General features: G+C 47.8%; 1 protein-coding gene across 10 annotated transcripts in view; it reads right to left on the bottom strand.

Annotated features, from left to right (window-relative positions):
* DAGLA (diacylglycerol lipase alpha) overlaps positions 1-24,296 on the bottom strand; it is a 169,882-nt gene that overhangs the window by 56,176 nt on the left and 89,410 nt on the right. For 5 of the 10 annotated variants that reach the window (XR_012903704.2, XM_075928456.2, XM_075928460.2 and 2 more), the window contains exons 2-5: positions 10,379-10,517; positions 9,501-9,712; positions 4,537-4,638; positions 3,752-3,890 (exon numbers count right to left, since the gene is read on the bottom strand). Coding sequence is in view for 9 of the 10 variants with exons in the window: in XM_075928456.2 (XP_075784571.1) it covers positions 3,752-3,890; positions 4,537-4,638; positions 9,501-9,712; positions 10,379-10,473 (548 nt within the window). In the remaining variant the exon portion in view is untranslated. Of the gene's footprint in view, positions 1-3,751; positions 3,891-4,536; positions 4,639-9,500; positions 9,713-10,378; positions 10,518-13,662; positions 19,881-24,296 lie in introns of those variants that run through there. The other 5 variants (XM_075928466.2, XM_089778749.1, XM_075928465.2 and 2 more) reach the window with 3 other exon arrangements.

The following is a 24,296-nucleotide window of genomic DNA, read 5'->3' as shown; positions in this document are numbered from 1 at the left end:
CAAAAAAAGCATCAAGATCTTCAGCTTTTTCCACATTATCTGTCACTAAATTGCCTTCCCCATTCAGTAAGGTTCCTACACTTTCCATGATCTTCTTGCTGTTGACATCACTGTAGAAACTCTGCTTGTTATCCTTCACATACCTTTCTAGCTACAACTCCAATTGTACTTTAGCCTTCCTGATTACACCCCTGCATGCCTGAGAAATGTTTTTACACGTTTTCCTAGTCATTTGTTCAAGTTTCCACTTCTTGTAAGCTTCCTTTTTACGTTTAAGATTTCTCTATTCAGCCAAGCTGGTCACCTGCCATATTTGCTATTCTTTCTGCACATTGGGACAGTTTGTTCCTGTGCCCTCAGTAAGACGTCTTTAAAATATAGCCAGCTCTCTGGGGGTTCTTCCCCCCTCATATTAGCCTCCCAGGGAATCCTTCCCATCAGATTCCTGGGTCAAATTTTGCTTTTCTGAGGTCAAGGGTCCGTATTCTGCTGCTCTCCTTTCTTTTGTCAGGATCCTAAACTTAGTCATCTCATGGCCACTGCTGCACAGGCTGCCACCTACTTCAACTTCTCTACAAATTCTTCCCTGCTTGTGACCAGCAGGTCAAGAGGAGCATGACCCCAACTGGTTCCTCCAGCGGCAGTGACAGGAAGTTTTCCTCAGTACTCTCCAAAAACTTCCCGGATTGTCTGTGCACTGCTGCATTGCTCTCCCAGCAGATGTCAGGATGACTGAAGTCCCCAAAGAGAACCAGGGCCTGTGACCTGGAAACTTCTGTTGGTTGTCTAAAGAACGCCTCGTGGTCTGGTGGTCTATGGCAGGCACCCACGACAATATCACTCTTATTGCTCTCACCTCTAAACTTAACCCAAAGACTCTTAACAGGCGTTTCTCCCACTTTATACTAGAGCTGTGAGCAGTCGTACTGCTTTTACATACAGTGCAACTCCTCCACTTTTTCTCCCCTACCTGTCCTTCCTGAACAGTTTATACCCCTCTGTGGGAGTGCTCCAATCAAGCAAGTTACCCCACCAAGTATCTGTTATTCCAATCAGATGAAGTGCCACCCTTAGGATTTACTGCTGTTCTCAAGGAGAGAACTTTTACCTCTATGAGACAAGTTGGCCCCTTACACAAATGGATTTTACAATACATCACAGTGGCACTCAACTCAACCGCAGGTGTCACTGCCCATTGGAGGCAATATTTTGTGACAACTTCCTTCCCCGTTTTTGATTGAGGAACATGCACAGCAAAGAGGCTTAGATCAAGCAAAGTGAAATTCATCTCACTTTAAGGCTGGAGATTAGGGATGTGAAAGATTAACCGGTTAAACCTTAGGTTGATGTAACATTTAATCTGTTAACTGATTAACCGGGATTTTACATCACTACCAGAGATGGTAGTGTCTTTGATTCTTTACTTCAGAGATCATCCCTTGGTATCCCTAAGCAGCTACTCGCTCTGTTGATGCCAGCACAGATGAATTAAGAATTAATGTGCTTTGGAGTGATTAGAAACAGGTCACTTCAACCCTGCTCTTCAGGCAAAGGATCCTGAGGGAAAAGCACTTGAGTACAGTGGGTTGCTTTTGGGGAAAAGATTTTGGTAGGTTAGGTGGCTCCAGTAACTACATGGGTCCCAGTCAAACAATACAACGTATAGAGCCAGAAAGTGGATATGTAAAGAGTTAAAAAGCAGCCAATAACTTGCAACTAAGATTCCAAAAGATGAACAAGAATACAGTTGTTTTAAAATGGAGTTAGCCCTGTAATGTAACAGGCCTAGAGATAATCATGAGCTCCCTGAAAAGCTACGGAATACAGGTAGCAGAATTTTTACCTCCTCCATCAATGTCAAGGACTTCACAACTGGTCTAACGGGAGAGTGGAGGGACATGGGAAGGGAGCAGTCATTCGGGCTGAACTTTCAAGTGTTTACTCTTAGCCTAAAGGTGAATTTGTCAGGTAAGTCTGAACATAATGAGCTGACCTTTCTGTGAGCATGAAAATAGCCATGTAACACAACAGAGAAACTAATAATAATAGCTGAGTACCACAGAAAGGAAGCCACCAAAAATGAACTGTCCTAAAGTAACAAATAAATCCAAAGGAAATCTGTCATCTTGGCAGGCTCTGTTATGGGCTGAGAAAGTGAAAAAAACCCTAAAGTTATAAACGCATTTACAAAGATCACATTGATTCCTACATGTCACAAGTACTTGCCACCGAGGACTAGAGGCTTGATCTTGCAAGACGGAGAGTGCCCTTAATTCCCTTTAGTCTCAGTGAGAACTGACAGTGCCCAGCACCTTGCAGGATTAGTCTCAAGACCAGAAGATAATTTAAAAATAAACCCATCGGGGGCTATTGTTAAAATAATAATAATACATATGTTATAGCATTTTATATTTCCATATAACATTATATCCCAGCAGATCTCTAGTTACATGTACCAATCACCCCTGAAATTCAGCCGTGTCTGGGTAGGTTGTAAATGTCAGGTGCATAACACACTGCATAAGAATAGGGGAAGGAGAGGTCAAGGACACTGAGACAAAGCCATACTCTGACCCAACGGTGCCCTGGAGTCTTTAATACCCACAGAACAGTGAATTTTAAGATCTCAGATAAATGGAACCTGTCAGACTGCAGAATGCTCAGTTTCCCTCTCTCTCTCTCAGGAGGAGGAAGACCTGTTCAAACTTGCTGGGATTTATGCACATGGTCTGCGGGATGCATCCTGATCTACCAGGGCCTGTCCTCACTTCAATGTAGCACCCTGAAGCATGCAAAATAGACTAACAGGGTACTGAATAGCCCCAAAGATCCAGAACTGATGCAAGTGACATGTTAAATGGTAAGGAAGGAGCTCCCTGCTGAAAAAGATACCAAGTCCTTAAAGGGTACATGTCCTTGCTGTATGGCTCCTTAGCAGTCCAAGGGTCTTTCCCAAAATGTGAACAGCATTCGAACGATTCCTTTTCAAGTCAAAGTTGGAGCGAATGTTTGGAGGACCATTTCTCACTGTATCTTCTTGATTTGAAACACATGACTTCCAAGCCATTTTCAAATGGCCACACCTTTGCATATGCAAAAGCAAATAGCCTCAACTGGCAAAGCTACATTCCTCACCAAGGGCTATATACATTTCCACACGACAGGCCAATTTGTGCTGTCCAGCATATAAAAAAACATTCTTATGTGATGAAAAAAGAAATCCTCGCTCCTATTTTGGGCTACTCACAAATGGCACAATGGTTTCTTAATTATAATGTCTAACTGCCAACACAAAAGTAATTGCTTCTGGGCTGAGACAAAATATAGCAGAGGGGAATATGCTGAAAAAAGACAAAGAATGAGCAAAGAAAGGGGCTTCGAATGAAGAGGCTGTCTCAACCTTAAGTAGAGCATCAGTGCGGCAGAACTGTAGAAGGGCAAACAGCCATGCAAAAGAATGAGCAGTATAAGATACTCTACATGGCAGCAACAGGGCTCCCCAGGGACAGAAAAATTCCTGGCCTACATGGATCCAATCAAAACTCTCCCTTCAGACACATACACTGATGTACATGTGGTACACAATACGAATATCCTGGAGCATCTTTGGAAATGATGCTCAACAGAGAAATGCCCTGTTGCCGGCACTGGAGAGCCCCCGGAGGGAGGATGGGGAAGTGCCAAGAGTTGGACAGATCAATATGGACTTCCAGACCTCCTCTTTCTGGAGAGCTGCGCCCTGCTTCCTTACCGCAGGTTGTATGTCCTCAGGTTGCGCTGTCTTCTCTTTGTGGCTCGCAGTTTAACAAAGGTCCGTCCTGTTGGGTCAAAGACACACAGGACAGTGATGCAGACACTCAGAATGACGACCCAGTTGCAGACGACCATTCCTGCAGAGAGAGAAGAGGGGGAAAGTCGGGGGTCTGACCTGAAACCACAGCAATGGTTCATCCACCCTAATCTCTTGTGTGCACACCAATCCATCTCCCCACTTCTACAAAGAGAGCAATAGGACGGCATTAACCTGCTCACTCTTGCAGAGAACTCCTTTGGGAGGGTCTCTGAGCGTAGATGGGTTCTCCAGCCTCAAGATTCTTGTTCAGAGGTTACCTATGTAGAGGGGGGCACTTAAATATCTATTCAGTATCTAGAAGGATTCCAGAGCGTGTCAGGAGCCCAATAAGACTAGCTCAGATCCTGAAAGGAAATCTAGATAGTTAACTCTCTGAAGAGCAAATAGTAAAGGACAAAGTCCTTCAAATTCACCCACCCAACCTAATGCTGGAAATTTAGATTTCTGTCTCTCTGGAGACAGCTAAACAGTGTGAATACAACACCTGCTCTGTGCAGTAATATAGCCAGACAGCAAGCACCACATTCACATCGACTGTACTTCCCCCGTTCCCAGGGGTACTTCCTCCATTCCCAGGGGTACTTCCTCATACATGGAATAACCCCACAGTCAGGGGCACCCTCTACAGGCACAGGAGCACATAAATGCACTGAGCACAATATTCAGGACACCCAAATACGTACCCAAGGTGACACTCTTGGCAGTGAGGTCATTGCAGGAGGAATAGTACTGTGTTAACCACACAATGCCCACAATTGCATACACAAACTCGATCACCAGGATGGCTGAAACAATAGGAACACAGAGCACAATAGGAGCAAATTTCTAACAGCTAAGCACTGCTTCTCCCCAGGAAGATAGGCATGCTCCTAGCCTTGTCTCTGCCACCCCACCTGCATTTCACATCAGCAGCCTCAAGCCAAGAGAGAAATCCTTGTTCCTAATGTTGAATGAACTGTAACCAGTGGCTGGCTCATGCCCCACTAGGATAGACTGTGCTGAGAGCAGCACAGAATGGATTACCTTGCTGTTCTGGCCACAATGCTTTAGGATCCTGAAGGAATGAGTACAGAGATCCACTAGCTCTTCAACAGTCTCTACCCCTATATTATTCCCTGGCTATAGTTACACACAGTTGCAACACCAAGGATGGCATCACAGGCATGATTCATACCCCACTTAGCCTACAATGCACACAGACTCTCCCAATGCAATGTACCACTGTGTAACAAGCACCTGCCTCACCATGATATACCCCCCGCCTGATTTGGAAAGGAGAGGTTAAATCCCTCAGGCAAAATTGAGGAGGGTTTGTGTATTGTGGATTAATCCCACCTTGTACATTTTGGCAAATCTGGTGTGTGTGGAAGGGAATGTATCTATTTTAGGCGCCTCACAATCGTCAGGGAAATTCTATTATCCCCATTGTACAGTTGGGGAACTGAGGTTCAGAGAATCTAAGTGACTTGCCACACCAGGAAGTTTGTGGTACAGCAGGGAACTGAAGCCAGGTCTTCCAAGTTCTAATCCTAGCTTCTTAGCCACTGGCTTCAGCAGACTCCCAGCATGTGAGGAGTGGCAAAGGATGTTAAGCCCCCAATCTTGGCAGTCTCAGCACACAAAGGATCCCTCCTGCTTCTGGCAGGTTCAGAAAGGGGCATACAGGGCAGGGGTAATTTTCCACTGGCTCTAGCAAGCCCAGGGGGATATATGTGTAAAGGTGAGGCTTGTTCCTGGCTAGCTTTGGCAGACTTGAGAGAGAATATGGAGTGCTTCTCTCCCTTGGGCACTATGGGTATGTCTACACTACCACACTAGTTCGAACTAGCGGGGTAATGTAGGCATACCGCACTTGCAAATGAAGCCCGGGATTTGAATTTCCCGGGCTTCATTTGCATAAGCGGGGCGCCGCCATTTTTAAATCCCCGCTGGTTCGAACCCCGTGCCGCGCGGCTACACGCGGCACGAACTAGGTAGTTCGAACTAGGCTTCCTAGTTCGAACTACCGTTACTCCCAATGAGGAGTAACGGTAGTTCGAACTAGGAAGCCTAGTTCGAACTACCTAGTTCGTGCCGCGTGTAGCCGCGCGGCACGGGGTTCGAACCAGCGGGGATTTAAAAATGGCGGCGCCCGCTTTATGCAAATGAAGCCCGGGAAATTCAAATCCCGGGCTTCATTTGCAAGTGCGGTATGCCTACATTACCCCGCTAGTTCGAACTAGCGGGGTAATGTAGACATACCCTATCAGACTTGGGATAGGTATTATACCTCTCCCCTCAACTCTGGCAGCTTCAGGAGACAGGGAATGTTCTGGCAGACTCAAGATATGTTCTAGTCATAGGCTGACACTTCTTTAAGGCCAGAATCCTCTGTCTTTCATGAGCACTTCAACTACCACTTTCCTTACTCCTTGGTACATCTCAGCCACTGGAACCATTTCTTTCAGCTGAGATACAGGCATCTGCCCCGGGAACTGTTCTGCTGTTTCTTCGTAGGGTTGCTAGGTGTCCGGTATTGACCCGGACAGTCCAGTCCAGTAATTCCTCATTTAACACATGCCCGCTTAACACGTTTTCATGATAGCACGATTTTCTTTTTAGGGAACGTTTTTTGAATTACACACGACTGTCCCTGGAATAACACAATTTCCCCAGCCGGCCCATCGCTGATGGCTGTGCAGGGCTTCCCTCGCCTCCCTGCAAAGCGGCGGAGAGTTCGCTGCTCGCAGCGCCATTCCCCGCTGACTCCCCCTCACCAGACACCTTGCCCCCTCTCCTCCGCCCCCGCTTGCAGGCCGGCGACTGGGTTTCCCCAGCCGGCCCATTGCTGGCGGCTGCGCAGGGCTTCCCCCACCTCCCTGCAAAGCGGTGGAGGGTTTGCCACTTGCCACGCCGTTCCCCAGTGACCCCCGCTCGCTGGACGCAGTGTGGGTCCTGGCAGACCCATCATAGGAGCATACTCCCAACCCAATCCCCCTCCCTTCTCCTTCCCTTCCTTTCCCCAGAGCCAAACACCTCCCCTCCCTGCTGTAACCCAGTCCCCTTTCTTCCTCAACCTTATGTCCCGGTCCCAACAGACACCACCGCTTGAAACGCAACCCTCACCTTTTCCATTCTTTTCAATGGGAAAATTGATCCCGCATAACACGTTTTCACTTAACACGATCATTTTCTGAAACATACCTATAGTGCTAAATGAGGAATTACTGTATTTCCACCTCCTGTCTGGTAAAAAAATTCAGAAAATACCAGATACCTAAAATGTCCGGTATTTTCTGATTTTTTCCCGGCCAGCAGGTGAAAATCCCAGGTGCTTACCTGGTTCTGCAGGGGAGCTTTCTGGCCTGCAGCAGAAAGACAAGATGGCCCAAAAGTCTCAAAAGCATTTCTTAAAGAGGTCATGCTGTTTTTTTTTTTTTTTAAAATAAGCTTAACAACTCTCGGGGTCCTTTTTTTTTTGCTCAAAACCTTTGGTCTCCCCTTTTTTTTGGCAACAGAATTTTTTCCCCGGTGGTTTTTTTTTGGGAGGGGTGGGGGGGAGAGTGTTTGATATTTTTGGTTAAACCATCTGGCAATCCTATTTCTTCAAACAACTGTAGGCCTGTCAGGCACTCACACTCCTCTCAGATCTAGGGCACTGGCAACCATGGGCCTGCATCATCTTACTGACCCTGGTTTAAATGGTTCCAGCAAACAGCTTCTCGTGCTATTTGGCCAGCCAGTGGTACTTTTAAAAACTGTTCAGTAGGCCTTGTGTACACCGGTTCTCCCCGCCCCCACCCAAATTCCTGCCATTTCTATCATCACATAAGCTCCACCCACAGGAGTGTTAGTATTAGGAATGTGAAAGATTAAGCAGTAAACGGGTAAGCACCACCCTTAATGGGTGCTGCTTCCCGGTTCCAGTTAACCTGTGGGGGATCACCGTGGACAGGGACCTTGTGCATCACAGTCAGGGTCTGCTTCAAGCATCCAGAGCAATGCCTGTTCATGGCGTCCCAGGCGTGTGCTGGGGAGCTGCCCAGAGGATTGCTCCAGCCCAGCTGGGAACCAGCAGAGACAGCCCCAGCCGAAGTGTGGGGCTGGGACCCAACGCGTCCAGCAGACAGACCCAACGCGGGGCTGGGAACGGGAGCCCAGCAGGCTAGGGGGCTGGAGCAGCGAGATCCCACTTAACCAATTAATCAGTTAAACATTAGGTTAACTGGTTAAATGTTAGGTTAACTAATTAACTGGGATTTTACATCCCTATAGATAAGATTTCTGAAGTCTCAGGGCTGGACTAACAGCATGTGCTTATTGGAGACCTTGACTACATTAGTGGTAATATTCACACTGCTAATACCAGAATAAATGATGAAACTGTGGTAGCAACAGTGAGAAATGTGAGGAATAAAGCACACCCAGGCCTAAGACTCAGTTTCAAAACAGCTCCCTAATATGTGCATGGTATTAAAGGGCTTGATGACTTTGCAGACGGATGGGATGGAGGGGAGATCTCTCACTTGGTTTCTCTCTTTTCCTGCCCCTTCTACTCAACCTAGATTTAAAACAGTGTGTCGAAATGTCAGGCTCTACTCCTTTCCCGTGGGAGATTCTACAATGTTGGGGAGAAATTTAGAGAAGAAGATTTGTTTGCTTTGCTCGTTAATGGATTGCACTTGGCACTCAGCAAAGATGGAACTGCTTCCCATATGGAGAGAGCTTTCAAGAGAGGATGCTGGGCTTCTGGTAAATCCTAAGGGGAGAGAAGCCAACGAAACAAGAATAGGCAACAAGAGGCCCTGCCCTCATGTTTAAAATAAGCACGATTCCCTGTCTATCCAAAAGACTTCCCCACCAGGCTCTTACAAAAATACTTCCCCCAGGGAGAAGAGGTGGTGGCCTAAATGTATTTCCATATCTTAGGCCAGAGTGAGAAACCCTGCATAGGAGACCAGGATCTGTTCCCCTTTCTGGTACGATTTTGAGGAGTTTCGATTGGGAGTGCTGGGGGAAAGGTTGTAGGAGGAAAAGAGATGTAACACACATCTCAGCAGGAGGGGAGGCATGTAGGCATCCAATGTATATAGTTATCTATATGGAGGCGGGTTATCTATCCTGCACACTAGTGGATGGATAGGTGTATTGAGAGATGGCCTAGAAGTGACATCTTGAGGTAGGTGGGTGAAGGCTGGGTGTACTTAGGGTATGACAGGGACTTGTATGACAGGGAAAGGCATGTGCATGCTTTGGGGTGGGCATGCTGATGTTGTACTGAGGCATATATTTGTGTCATGGGAAATCTTGTGGAAAAGGAGGGGGCAGACGTGTAAATGTGTCACAAGGGAGGTGTACAACTGTATTGGAGGAAGAAGGATGAATGTATTTGTGGCAGGGTGGGGGTGTACAAGATGTCACAGGGAGAGAGGGATGAAAGGTACGCTGGGAGGGTGTTTGGAGGGGTGGGTGCAGGTATGTATGGGAAGGCAGGGGGCTGTGTGTCCATTCCAGAAGAGCTCCATAACTCAAAGAAGAGTGGCTAGACACATGTCTCTGGGGGTGGGGGGTGTATTTGTCAGGGTTCAGGAAGGAATACTCTTCTGAGAGTGACAGATGTCAGCGTGGAGGGTAAGTAGTTAGAAGGCCCTGTGCTGCTGCCTCTTACCCAGTCTGACATAGAGCACATACTGCATCGAGTCCCGGGGCTCTGTGTACAGGATGCTGCCGCGCATGCTGAGCCAGATGATTGCCACCTCTGCGATCATGCAGCTGAGCAGGATGCCCAGGTAGCCTCTGCCGTGGTCCACCAGGTTAAGGGAACAGGTCTCGTTGGGATTGTACGCCAGCCCGAAGAGCACCACGGAAAGGATCACAAACCTGCCATGCACAAGCCAACTATTTACCAGTGGCAACACCAAGCAAAGCAGCCCAGCATCTGGTAAGATTCCCTCAGCTAGTCTCCTCACAGTCAGTTTTCTTATCCTTAGGAATAAAAAAAGAAATCCTAGATGGCCTGTCCATTTCCTGCTAGTTCTACCACTAACCTGCAAAGCCTTATTATATTAATTTGGTCTTGAATTCTCTTTCTCAGCTGTCGGGAGACAAGCTGCCCAGATCTCACCACCTCAGTAGCCTGCATCTATTTGGCGGTTATGAGCTATCCCAGGGGCCATAACAGAGGCATCACACTCAAAGCACTGTACTTTGGGTCCCTCTAAAAAAGCACCTCCCCAAATGTCAATAGACTACTCAGGATAAAGGGTGGAGTTGTACGAGGGAGTTACAGGCAGGAAGCTACTAACAAAGGCTTCCCCTGTGAAAGTGGGACAAGGACTCGGAGTAGCAGTGATCCAAAGAACAGGGAAAGGGAGAGGGACCAGAAGTTGAGAACAATCTGGTGCCAGTCCTAAGTGTCCAACATAACCTTCCTGCTCTACACAGGGGACCTAGAGGGAACTCCAGCCATGGAGATGGGAGTAGCAAAAGGAAGGCATGAATTGCTGCAGAGCAACCTTCTCCTGATCATCTGTGCTTGTCACTTACCAGGTGGTGTGAAGAAGGAAGAGGAAGATGGCTGGCAAAACGAGGTCATCGCTGCCCACAGACCAGCGACGGCGGAATACCACAATCCCTGGCATGGCTAGTGGGTCTGAGGAGGCTCAGCAGGCACGATGCTCATCTCCTGAAACAGAAATGAAGGAATGAAGGATGCAGGTCCCCTTCAGTCCCTCAATCACTCCATCCTGTCTTAAAATCCCCTCTTATGGGAGTCCCCTCCATCCCACACCCATGACAATGGCACATCTCCACCAACCATCACCAGCAGCCAAAGAGGGAGGGGCATACCAAACTCACGGTGGCGAGGTGGGGAAAGGAAGAGGCAGTGCAAAGACTGTGGGAAGCAATGATTCAAACAGGTGTGCAACTCATGCTGAATGCAAGTAACACTCACTCGAATACCAGCTTACAGGATTAGTTAGAATCCTGTTACAGAGCTCCGTGTTTGCAAATGATCCCTGCTGGGCACCAACATCAGGTTGTGCCAATGTAAGCACTGTACAGTTCCCTATTACCATGTTCTCCCACACACCTGCCTTCCGGTTCTTCTCTCAAAAGCTTCCTTGCATCACCTCCCTCTCAGTCAGCCAGGTGCTCCAAAGCAGCCACTAATACTTGGACCTTGCAAGCCACTGAGAGAATAGTACATCTCCTCCTCCCCAGCTCTTCGTGGTCCACATCCTACAGTCTCCATGGTGTGCCAAAGCTAAGACAGCAGTGTCCAAAGAGATCTCAATCTTGAATGCAGACTATTTAGAAGCCTCCATTTGCTCTGCCCTCAATTTGCCTCCTGTAGGCATTAAATCAATGGGGAGCGAAGAGACAATTGCGACTCTTCCTTTCTCTCTTTTTTATTAGTTTTTTTAACCTGATGATCCTCAGTTAGCACTGGCAACAGTAGTCAGGAGTGATACAAGCTCCCCCACACATGCAGCTCTGTACCTCACTCCTATCCTGCAACAACTCCTCCACTATTCTACTCCAAGGTTCGCCCATTGGCAGTTCTGCCAAAGCACCTCCTGCAATGCAGCACCCTCTGCTATTTCAGCTTGAAGAGGCACCTCAATTCTAGTTTTAAGCCCCCAGCATGGCTTTGTTAACGTATTTCTATGAAGACCTGCCACATCTCAGGCTTTTCTACTTCTGGCTTCCACTAGCAACTCATGGTGCTCTCTACCCCTGTGCATCCATGGTGATGTTACAGTACTCCTTACAATTCCAGTCTCTCCTTCACCCTCCACTCTGTCAAAGCACTTCAAGACTGACCTGCAGCTTCCCATGCCACTCAACCCAGGCACCTCAATCCTGAAAAACCACCTTCTGCTCTTCTAGTTCTGGGCTTCCACCAGCTCTGCCAATGCACCTCATGCTTAATCTGCAGCAACCTCTGCTATTCTAATCCTCCTCCTTAACACTCATATATTGCTGCCAATGCACTTCAGTTGCAAAGTACAGCAACCATGCAAGTCCCATGCTGTCTCCCAAGTACTGACAAATAGAGTAATCTAATCAAGTACTTCCACAGAAGTAAAAATGAAAATGTCTCATTTCTATTACTTGTGATAGAATGAGGATGTACATCAGGATTTCAGAGGGGACGAACTATTACACTAATCTGCCATGCCCCATTCCTAACTTAAATCTTATTGGCACTCTTTCACACTGGATCTCAAATTCCAATCCAAATGCTCTGAATAAAATGACTAGATGAGTGACCACATTTAAATTAACTAGAATCTTCAAACCACAAAACCATTGGCAGCTTATGACATGCCCTGCAAACTGCCCTAACAGCACCACACATCTACATTATTAGAACATCTGATGTTACAACAGGTCTCACGACCTAGCATCTTGTACCCGTCAATTACATTTTTGCTCTCTAATCTGCACACCAGGACTGCAGATCATCCCAAAACTTGGCAGCATTTCTTGTTCCATGTCCACTACCAACTGCTGTCAACCTGGTCTAGTTGGATTTGCTCTCCTATACATGCTGTCACGTAGCAGCAAGTGACTACACACACCTCTAACACTTTTCAGGAAATTCCACAATTAACATGCTGGCATACTTCTAGCATATTACTCACTTCAGTAAAGGCAACACTGTATTCAAAGCTCAGCAGAAGAAAAAAAATCCTGAAATAACTACACACCATTTGGATTCATACTTCCCTAGCACACACTTATCAGCACACTTGGTACATTTCAAATTGCTCACTCCACCAGCCATATGGCAATGCTTTCTAGCCTTATCATGAATAACCTCCCCATCTACCATTGGCACATGGTGGTACTTTCCATTTTCACCGTGAATATTGCTATCCTAAATCAATGCACACAGACATACTTTTCACATTGTTCTACATGAAGTTGTTCCTTGCCAATGAACATAGTGGTACCTCCCAGCCTTTCCCTACCTGCTCTTTATCCATGCAGGCACTCCCAGCATTCCCTGGCTTTCTCATCTGCCCCATCAAAGTATTTTCTACCCCTTTTCTGTGCCTAGCAGTACATGCGATTGTACTTTGAACACTTTCCTACAAAAAGAGAGCCTACAAGGCCCTATGACCAGATCAAGCAGTGCTGCTTTGCAGAAAAAGTGACCCCTAAAGTAGATTCCTGATAAAAAGCAACAGGTGGGCTTGGAATGGAGTGTCTGGGCTTTCGTTGCTGAACATGGTAAGTACTATAGGACTGATGCTGCTAGTCCTCTATTTACCAAACATCCTATACATAATAATGGGGAAATCAGGGGTAGATTGAAGGCAATTAATTACTAATGGTTGTTGGTATGAAATCTAAACCAGGAGGCCTGGAGCCCTGCTCCCCTGTTAGAAACAGCAAGACAGAAGAGGGCGAGAAGGCCTGTTGCTATAATACCGGAGTTACAGCAAGACAGAAATAGTGCTCTCAGGGTAAGGAGTCCTGGGATGCAACCAAAGAGATATACTGGAGGAGACTTGAATACATGAGGAGAAGGGGTGGGTGGAAAGAGTCAGAGGAAAAGAGCCTTGGGACCTTAAAGCAGTGGGTTAGACACTGCACCAAGAGTCCCAGACTTTGCCCCCAGGTTTAAGAGCACTTACAATACAAGGAAGCCCAGGCGTCTGAAAGACTGACTGAAAGAACACTGAGTTGAGAAGCCCTGGGACCCTATGCCCCTCCTAAGGGAAAAGCACATGCATGCACAAGTGCTCAGTGCAAAGAGCCCCAGGACCCTGGCCCTTCAGGTCAGAGTGAGATCTACGGGAATCGGAAACGCTTACATGGCATGTGGTCCAGCAGAAGCACATCCTTCTCTCCCAAGAGGGTGTTTCAGGGAAAGTGCGTATCCACGGAGACAGACATCACGAGTGAAGGAAGAAACAGCAAACTCTTCACACAGCCATTGAAAATCCCAGTCAGGAGAGGAAAGGACGGCTTGCTGACTGTCCGTCAACGAAGCCAAGCATCATCTTCAGAGCACTTCCCTCCCTCCAAGACAGCAACCTCATTTATCCAACTGGGGCTGCTCAGAGCGAATGAGCCGGGGTCGTGACTTCCCCCACTCTGCACCCCCCCCTTCGTCACACTCTAGAAGGAAGTGACATCATCCCTGTTCTGACTGAGGAGATTGTGTGAATTGTGGGAAGAAGGATTGAAAGCAAGAGCATGAGATGCTGTCAGAGTCCTGGGGAGAGAAACACAGAGAGAGATGGAGAGAGGACGGAGCTCTGAGCCAGCAAGTGCAGCAGCACGGAAACCTCCTCCCCTTTGCCAGAGGAAAACAGGAAAGACTGAGCTTGCTGCAGCAATTCTTTGGGGATGTCCTGGAGCGTGGCTGCATGCAGGAGCTCCTCTTCCCCAGCAGTGGATAGCAGTAGAGGCAGTGCTGCTGGAGCAAAGATCCGAAAGGATCTGGGACAGTACCCGCTGGCATTTGCTGAATGCAGAGGGGAGGCGGGGAATTGGACGGGGCATGAAAAGGGCAGTCAGGAAGGGCCACCCTCCTGTCCAGAGAAAGGAGGGACTGTTCAAAAGGAACAGCCTCTCGCAGGCCTTTTCAGCCGTTAATTCCCTGTGACATGCTCCCTAGGGTATAGCAGGGCATGGGGGAGGGGTAGAGAAAGCTGTCTGTTTGGTGAAGGCTTGGAGAAAAGAGCAAGAGAGAAAGAGACATGCTACAAGACAAGATTCCAGCTAAACCTAGATTTAGTTTAATCCAACATCCTCTGGGTCTGACATTAACCACATTTACAAGATATACAAGTAAATAGATGAACTGAACACAGTCGCAACCAAAGGAAATAGGTTTACACATATCACCCCAATAGACATGAGACACCACCTGCATCCACACAGCCACTGACAAACCAACCCACAATCACATACTCCTCGCTAGCCAAACCCACAGAAGAATGAGCTAGCATGCTCACACAGTCACATTCAGACTAGAGATGTTAAATATCGATTAACTGAATCATCAATGAACCTCATGAATTCTTATCAGTTATTCAACTATTCTAAGTCCCCGGGGGCAAGGCTGGCAGCCAGCAGGCTCCGGCCCGACTCCCGAGAACCCCCTTCCACTCCGTGCTGCTGCCTCTGTGGGGTGCCAGGCTCCCCTCATGGACTGGCTGCCTGTCGCCCCACGCTGCTGCCGCTGATACAAAGGCAGAGCGCAAGGTGGCAGCAGCCCCTGAGCTCCCGGACCTGGCATGAGCCAGGCTGCCTGCCCACCTGGCTCCTAATACACTTCAAATGCAGAGCCGCAGCAGGGGCAAGTCCTGGACCCCAGCGCAAGCTGGGACTGAACTGGGCTCCTGGCCAGCCTGCTAAAAATTTACTGGCTAGGGTGGAGAGGAATGCGTGTAGTCTATAGCATTAACTGATAAGCATTTGCTTATCAGTTAATCGACTATGCTATTACATCCCTAATTCAGACACCCAAAGCACAACATGTGTACCCATACAGTCTCTGATATGCCACCCTACAGTAATTCCTCATATGAAACTCACCTCACCAATCCACACAGGCAATGGGTTCACTCTCACTGTATACTACCTACAAAATCCTGAAACTACCTACATGCTATCAGCTCTCCACTCAACCCCCCGTGTTATCTGCCATCTCCTGGGAAACAGAAGCAGGAGGCCCTCAAGTGACCAAATTCTGAGTCTCCTGTAGCACCAATGGTTTAAGGCTCCAACAGGCGTGCTAGACAGAGAGTCTTGCTAGGAAACATCTATAGAGAGGCCCTGAGATTTAGTGGATCTGCTGTCCTCATGCACTCGCCATCTCCACGCATGCATGAGTTAGCATGCTGACTGTGACATGACACAGGCACTGAAAACCATCCCTTACCAACCTCATCCATGTGACATGCTTGTAACCCTGCTGCTGTCAACCCATCTCTCCAGGCCCTGCCTCAACTCCAGGAGGGGCTCACAGAGCCTAATGGAAGACCCGAAAGAGAGAACAGTTGTGTTCTGAAACTCTTAGCCAGGTTTTCATCTCCTCTGCCTGTGACTACAGAAAGCCCTTTCCTTATGATACCAGCTCCAGACACTCTGGCAGGTGTAAAATATTGCTGCCATCTTCTCACATGCTCTCCCAGACAAATGACCATACACACCCAAAACACTTCACCTTCCCACTCATTTCAAGTTTAGGTTCAAAACTGTCCTCAGTGTTCTTAAAACCATCCCAGGACATGCTGTAAGTGACCTCAAAGACTTGTCTCTGCCTCCTCTCTTCATCTAGCCCTAGCCTCTTCTCTGTCCTGCCATGCAGTCTGACCACTGTAGGGGCACATCTAGACTACATGCTTCTGTCGACAAAGAGTGTCTAGACTACATCCAGTTCTGTTGACAAAGCAAGCCGCTTTGTCGACATGAGAGTGTAAACGCAAAGGACAGTGTAGATGCAATAACGCCTTCTGTCGACAGAACTCTGTCGACAAAAGGCGTTATTCCTCATAGAATGAGGTTTACAGCTGTCGACAAAACTGCTGAGTTCTGGCGATGTTATGTCGGCAGATAGTGTAGATGCAGGTATAGTTTTGTCGACAAAAGTCCACTTTTGTCAACAAAACCCTGTAGTCTAGACAAACCCTAGGTGTAAGAAACTCCTCTGTGGCATCATCTATGTCTTCGCCTCTCAGATGGAATCATATTGTCTCTTGCCTGTACACTTGTGTCCCTTTTGAAATTATTTAACTCTGTTAAATCTGCTGAGATAATTTGTATATTTCATACATTTACCACCAAAGTTGTTTTGTATCAAAGAAAATAATTAAAAGTGTACCAGCAGTTGGACCAAGCAAGACTATCTCTGGTGCTCACATACTCTCCCAGACAAATGGCCATAAACACCTCAAAACACTTCACCAGAAGTGTAGAGTCCTGCACAGATACAAAATTTTGTTATCTGCATTCACATCCACAGATGCGGATACCTGCGGATATAAAGCCCATATCCATGGATATGTAGGGCTCTACCAAGGAGCACTTCACCATACTCTTGCTATACCCTAAGCATCCACTGGATTACAGTCTCCTACCCCATATCCCAACAAGCCACAGTACCACTGGACAAGTTTCCAACTCCACCAGACAATGTTCTCCTGGGAGCTGCACTCTCCCTGACCATGCAAGTGTGCCCGTAACTCACAGGCTATCTCACCATGAGTGCCACACAAAGAGTCCCTCCCTGTCCCTGCGAGTACACCAGACTGCACGCACGTACTTGTACTCGACTTCAGCGGAAATCAGCAATTAGAACTTGTACAAAACATGATCAGTCTTCCATCAGTTATTTTTAAAGCCCCTAAATGGAGCGCTTTCTGCTTCAGAGTCCGGATCCTCACAATCTGGGAACTGTTCTTCCATCGGAAGGGATGTGATTTCATCTTTAGGAAATGTCTTAAGGTTGTTGGGGAGGTACTTTCTTGCCTATGGCTGCACACTTACAAAGAAACATCTCTTCCTACTGAATCTTATGTGAGGTTCACAGTGTGTACTCTGAAGGCATGACAGTGTGGAGTGAACAGAAAGGCTGCATTCCTAGATCACTCCCCTGCACAATCTGCCCATGACAAATGTAAGCATTATTAGTACCTCCAAGCTAAGATCTCTATAAGCTGCATGGTCATGCAGCAACCTATTAGGCACCATGCAGATATTCATGGAGCCTAGTCCCAGCAGACCCGCTGCAGCAAGGGGAGAGGTGCCCATCCTCCAGCCCAAACCTAGCCTGCAGTGGCCCGGAAAGAGGTGCCCCTCCTCCCCAATCCCAATCTAGCCTGCTTCTGCCCAACTTGCCATGGCCAGGCACCATTTCCCCAGCCGCAACCAAGCCTGGCCCCCAACTTGTTGCAGCCACAGGGCAGGTACCTATCCCATGGCCCAGCCCTAGAGCTGCCAGAGCAGGGAGAGGAGGAGTCCTCCCACAGTCCAGGTACTGCTGTGGGAAGAGAGAATGGGGAGAGGGGGAGGGAGTCCTCTCTCCCTGCCATAGCCCCAGAACAGCTTGCCCCCCAAATCCTTCATCCTTGGTCCCACTCTAGAGCCTGCACCCCCAGCCAGAGTCCTCACACTCCTGCACACAAACCCTCTGCCTCAGCCCTGATCCTTCTCCCACACTCTGACCCTTTCAGCACATGAGTTTGTTATATCCACCAATATGGAGGTGATGTGTCACACTTCCATATTGGTGCACATAATAAAATTCATTTCACACGTGTGGGGAAAATTAGAGGGAACACTGTCTTCAAGTGGAGTTGATGAAGGATGAACCCCAGAATAATGGGAAAGTGAATTCCCCTCTCATCCTAGAAGCAGAATGTGTCCGTGTAAAGGAGTCTATCGGAGCGCCCACTGGGCTTTGTGCTTTGAGTCTTTGTGCTCCCCTCACCCAGAGGTTCACCGTCTGGCATCCCCAGTCAACTATCTTCTTCGCCCAGGGGGCCCCTTTAACACCAGGGGTCTCCGAGCTTCCCACAGCAGGGAGAGGGGGGTCCGGGCCCGCCCCCTCTCACGGACCCCAGCCCAGGGCCCTAAGGACTCGGTACGCTTACGGCATCCGGTCCGGCTGGCGGGGCGTCTGCCGTAACGCGCCAGCCCTCAGGCTCCCTTCGCCTGCCCTGGGCTGCTTCCTCTCCCTGTTGCACTGTCTCACCGATGCGGAGGCTTACCTCCGCAGTTTGGGTCCACACCTCTCTCTTGGGCAGTCATGTCCGGCCTTTTAAATCCCCGCGCCGCTTGTGGGCGGGGGGTGGGGGCTCCGCCCCCTGTACGCGGCTCTACTTCCGGCGGGGCGGCGCACCCGCCATCTGGTGCCGCCCCCCGCGTGACGTCAGGCGTGGTCTCGGCAGGTGCAGGAGCGTTGCCGCCTCCGTGGCCCGGAAGCACCCGGCACATCGCCGCTCGCCCCACGCTGGGGCCGCCCCGTTTGTCCCCGGCGCCTCCGGCTCCTGCCCGCACGCCGCCGCTCGTGGTGTGGCTGGTGCCGGGGCCTCTCGCTCCGACCCCTGGGTCGCCGCGAAGGCAACTTCCAGGGGGATCAGAGTGCGGGGCGCCTCTGCCCCGTCACAGTCTCCAAGACAGGGCTAGTTCCCCCTCTGGAAGTAATGTGGGAGAGAAGCTCAAGGGTGAATTAACAGGGAGTCTGAAATCCCTTGACACTCTAGGAAGGCAGGACCATGTTTGACTGATAGATTACATTCTTCTTAATGGAAGCCCAAAGCAACCTCAGGAAGAACCTCTGTGCTTCAAGTAAGAGGAGCTGGCATGCAGGCTGGTGGAGCATTTGGAGAATGGGCCCATTACTGATGTAACCAGTTATTAAAAATTTTAAAAAGCCACCTCATTCTATTTAAACTTAAAACTCCCAAAAACCAAAGAGAAGAGTTCCTGAAGTTAGGGACTTTAATCTTGGAAATTACCACAAGTTCCAACTTCACATTGATGTTAAAGAGAGGTAGCCGTGTTAGTCTGTTTCAGCAAAAACAACAAGAAGTCCCGTGGCACTTAAAAACATAAATTTCTGTGGGCTGTAGCTTACTTTGTCATGCAAGATTCAGATGGCAGGGATTTATTCACACATACAGAGATGGCAGATTAATCAGAAGTGGTATCATCTTCACTCTCCTCCCCAAGACACTTTTTGCAGAACAATGCTCACAGCACTGACTACGATATCCTACATAGTGGCTATCACTGTATCAAATTTTATTAGCAATAACAATATGGACAACCCTAAGCAGTCAAAAACCATTAGACCAGTCATGAAGTTGGCTCAAAAATCGTGAGTTTTTAAGAACAGTAAATCTGGGATTCTTTTTATTTGCCTTCTGGGGTTTGAGCCTCTAGGATTCACATATATTCTTGTCATGAAGGCTAGAAATTCAGCTTTAATTTAAAAAAAAAGTCAGTTCTCACCTAATAACATGACCCCGTAAAGAAAATACTATGATTATCATTATAAATTATATATACATAATATAATTTATGTTTATATTATATATATATCATTATTATAGATTTATGAGTATTGTTTGATTAAATTATATATATTATTTAAGTTTGTATTATTAATATTTATTATTAATTATTATTATTAATTATTATTATTATTGCTTCTTCCCATGGGATGGGACCACAAAAAACACACTCTATCCAAGGTGAAATCCAACAAATGCCTCATACACTCACAGTATATCACCTTACCAACCTACTACCTTGCTTTTCTAGAGTTGTCTGCCTAGTACAGGCATGTCCAAAGTCCGGCCCGCGGGCCAATTGCGGCCCGTGTTCCGGTTTAATACGGCCCCACAGGTAATTTGGCAATATCTATCTTTTATGGCCCCCAACGAATTCATATGTATTGAGATGAATACATTGTAAAATCTCAGTTAATGTCAGTTGGTCTAAATCAGTTATAAATATATTTGGACACAACATGTATACTTGGTGTTATGTTCCTGTTCATATTTTTTGAACTTAAAAGTTGACAGACAACCTTTATTACCAATAATATGTAATGTACTTTACAATGTTCCTGACATATATTTCAGCTTCTTGGATTTTTTTTTCATCTGGCCTTCAGATATGAAAGGCAGAGTGATTTAACACCTGTTTAGATTTGTCATCCATGTGACGAAATGAAAAGTATGCCGTTTGCAATAAACTTTGCATAAAATAGTTAATTTGCATTTAATTTTAATGGTTCAAAGAATGTCAGGCAAAATGGTCGGCCCTCACGCATGTTCACTTCATCAAATCTGGCCCTCTTTGAAAAAAGTTTGGACACCCCTGGCCTAGTATTACTAGAGGTTGGACCTCCCTGGTCTGGCACCCTTTGGATGTGACCGATCCCAAAGGAGGGAGTTTGGCTCTCCTGAGGTCTGTCACTAGATCACCAGGCTCCCCTGTCCCTGGGCCACTGGTCTCCCCACTCCACAGCCAGCCTTGGGGCACCAGACTCCACTATCCCCTGGCAATGTCAGAACTCTGCTGCTCCAGGAAGCCGGGCTCTGCAGCCAGCCCTGGGGACATTGGGGCTCAGCAGCCAATCCCGGGCCACCAGGCACCAGGGCTCCGCTGTCCCAGGACTGACGGGGCTCCAAAGCCAGTCCTGGGGTCGCTGGGGTTCAGCAGCCAGCTGCTTCCTGCCGTCAGCCTTCTGGGGCTCTCTGGTCCAGCAATATCTCACAGATGTTGCCAGACCAGAGGCTCCTGAACCAGAGAGGTTCAACCTGTACTATCTTAAGGCATAAAAGTGTTCTTTAACAAGTTCATGATATTCTTAAAGGGCTTTTTGCAGTCTTTTGAGATGAACATGCAGCAATATTTGAGCTGCTAACATGTTTGTGCAATATCTGTTTTGTAGCAATTGTTTCATTTCTTCAAGAATGCTGAAACTATTTTACAACTTACCGTGGTTTTGATGAAGACCTCAGAAGGAGACCTAAATGGAGACAATTCCCTAGCTACCGTCATTTTTGCTAATTGCAATAGTGTTCTTCCTCCCCAGAGCTTCGTAATCAGCAGTGAAAGGCTGGATGGAGGATCAACCAAATTAAAGGGAAATTGGAATGATTTTTTTGTCTCCAGAGAGGCCAAATAACGGGATTTGTCCCCAAAGCTCATATTCACAGCAGAATGCAACAAAACATTTTTCAATTGTGGCTCTGAGAAAGCATTTTTGTCTAAATGAGGAAACGACTAGATTTCTGTTCCACACTCTGCCTTCTATGAGTGACACACCCAGTGAAAGGATTTATCAGAGAACCAGGAGGGACATTTTTCAAGGAGGGAGGTCCTCCCACGCACACTTGTTAAAATACTGGTAGCACATCACTGGCCATTTGTGACAAACTACAGGCAGTCCCCGACTTACGCGGATCCAACTTACGTCGGATCCGCAGTTACGAACGGGGCTGCCCCAGAGTATACGGACTGCGGGACCTCGCGGTCCCACCGCCCGTGTACTCCAGGCGAGAAAAGCTGCTCCGCGTCTCCCTGGTCTGCAGACCAGGAAGACGCGGAGCAAAGCTGCTGCCGGCTTCCCCGAGGCTTTGCAAAGCCGCGGAGGGGCTCGGGCAGCGAGGTAGCCCAGGCCGCCTGGGCTGCTCCGCTGCCGGCTTCCCCAGACTTTGCAAAGCCGCGGGGGGGGGGCTTGGGCAGCGGGGCAACCCAGGCGCACCTGGGCTGCTCCGCTGCCAGCTTCCCCGAGGCTTTGCAAAGCCGCAGGGAAAGCCGGCAGCAGGACAGCCCAGACACCCCGCGGCTGTCCCGCTGCCGGCGTCCTGAGAGGCTTTGCTCCCCATCTCCCTGGTCTGCTGGTCTCCAGCAGACCAGGGAGACTGGGAGCAAAGCCGCGGAGGACCCAGGCGGCGGGACCACGGTGCGTCTCGGTCCGCCGCCCGCATCTTCCTGGTCTGCTGGGGTGGGGGGGACGCAGCTAGTACGCCCCCCTCCCCCCCAGCAGACTAGGCTTTTCTCTGGACACCTGTGGCAGAGCAGCTGGGGCGCTGCCGGTTGGTCCCGCAGCGCCGCTCTGGGCGCTACTGGACCAACCCAGCAGCACCCCAGCTGCTCTGGTCCTGATTCAGCCGCTGCTGGTCAGTTTCAGCAGTGGCTGAATCAGGACGCCTGGGGCAGAGCAGCTGGGGTGCTGCTGGGTTGGTCCAGTAGCGCCGAGGAGCGGCGCTACTGGAGCAACCCAGCAGCACCCCAGCTGCTCTGCCCCAGGCGTCCTGATTTAGCCGCTGCTGAAACTGACCAGCGCTGACTACAGGAAGCCTGAGGCAGAGTTGCTCTGTCTCGGGCTTCCTGGAATCAGCTGCTGATCAGTTTCAGCAGCAGCCGACTTGGGGACGCTTGGGGTTCTTAAGTTGTTTCTGTATGTAAGTCAGAACTGGCGGTCAGTTTCAGCAGTGGCTGAATCTGGACACCAGTTCCGACTTACATACAGATTCAACTTAAGAACAAACCTACAGTCCCTATCTTGTACGTAACCCGGGGACTGCCTATACACAAAATGTGCATGCTAGTGACCACTGAGAGTGAAGAAACAGGGTAATCAGGTTTCTAAGGGTCCATTTACACTGCAGGGCTTAACTCGAAATACAGTACGCAAACTGAGCTACATAAATTGCCTACGTTATTTCGAAATAGCTTATTTGGAAATAGGGAGCATCTACACAACACTTATTTCTAAACAGAGCACTCTTCCTCTGACACCCTTATTCCTCACACAATGAGGGTTACAGGAGTTGGAGGAAGAAGTCCTCAGACTTGATAGTATTTTGACACTATTTTGAAATAACTCCTTCTGTGTAGATGCGAACTAAGTTATTTCGAAATAGTGTTGTAGTATAAACGGTACTAAGTCTTAGAGTGGCTTCCCAAGTCCAGGAAGGAGGCAGTTTTGTGAAATATGGAAACACTGAGAGTTCTGCTTCCACTTAAATACAAGGACTTTTGCATTTAATTTCAATGGGTCAGACTTGAATCTCAACATCTACTATAATTAAATAAATATGTATCTGATATCCCCCTCTAATATCCCACACCATTTAAAACCCATAATTTTGTGCAACTACGATCATTTAAATTGGTAACATAAAAAAATACTCAAAACAAACAAGTATGATGTCAAAATTATTTAAAAAATATAGATCTAATTCAGCCAAACCTAACTACAGTAACTGCTTTGCTATGTCCTGAAAGCACCTTGATTATCAGGGACCTGAGTTTGGGAATCTCTCTCTAGTCTTTGTTTTAAATGACAATCACGATTTTGCTAATTCCTTGGGAGGGTCTTCTAGTCCACTCTCATCATTACAAAATTTTCCCTAAAACTTAATATAAATTGTCCTTTGCTCAATTTTCCTCTAACACTTCCTCTCCCTCCTAATTTTATATCAGATACTTGAAGATAGTTACATACCATCCCCTCACCTCTGTCTTTTAGACAAGCTAATACATACTTAGCATCTAAAACCTTTCTTCATAAATCAATCCCTCCAGCTTCTTTACTCTTTCTTTTGGAAAGTGCTCCTGAAATTCTCTCCAATTATCTACTGAGGAGGTACCTAAGATAGTTACATATTATTACAGAGACATCCCTCAGGATAGGAATAACTTCCACTGACCCCAGGTGCCATCTTATCATCAGTCTCTGAAAGAGGTGCTATTACCTAGCTTCTCTGTGGCATAATTTTTCTGCAAAATCCCAATGTTTTTTGCTGCCATATTGCATTGAAAACACATCCTGCTCACTATCACCCCTAAGTCTTCCTCAGTATTCCTGCTCCCCAGTTTTCTCTCTTGCACTAGATTGTTCTTAGAAGTATTAGCCTGCATTTTTCTAGATGAAATCTCATTTTATTCCCTGCCCATATGTCTAGACTTT

Source organism: Pelodiscus sinensis, chromosome 5 (genome assembly GCF_052426305.1).
Source record: "Pelodiscus sinensis isolate ZL-2025 chromosome 5, ASM5242630v1, whole genome shotgun sequence".
In the NCBI taxonomy this organism is placed as follows: Eukaryota; Metazoa; Chordata; order Testudines; family Trionychidae; genus Pelodiscus; species Pelodiscus sinensis.
The sequence above is the reverse complement of the archived record's forward strand: the minus strand, read 5'-3'. Positions and strand labels throughout refer to the sequence as shown.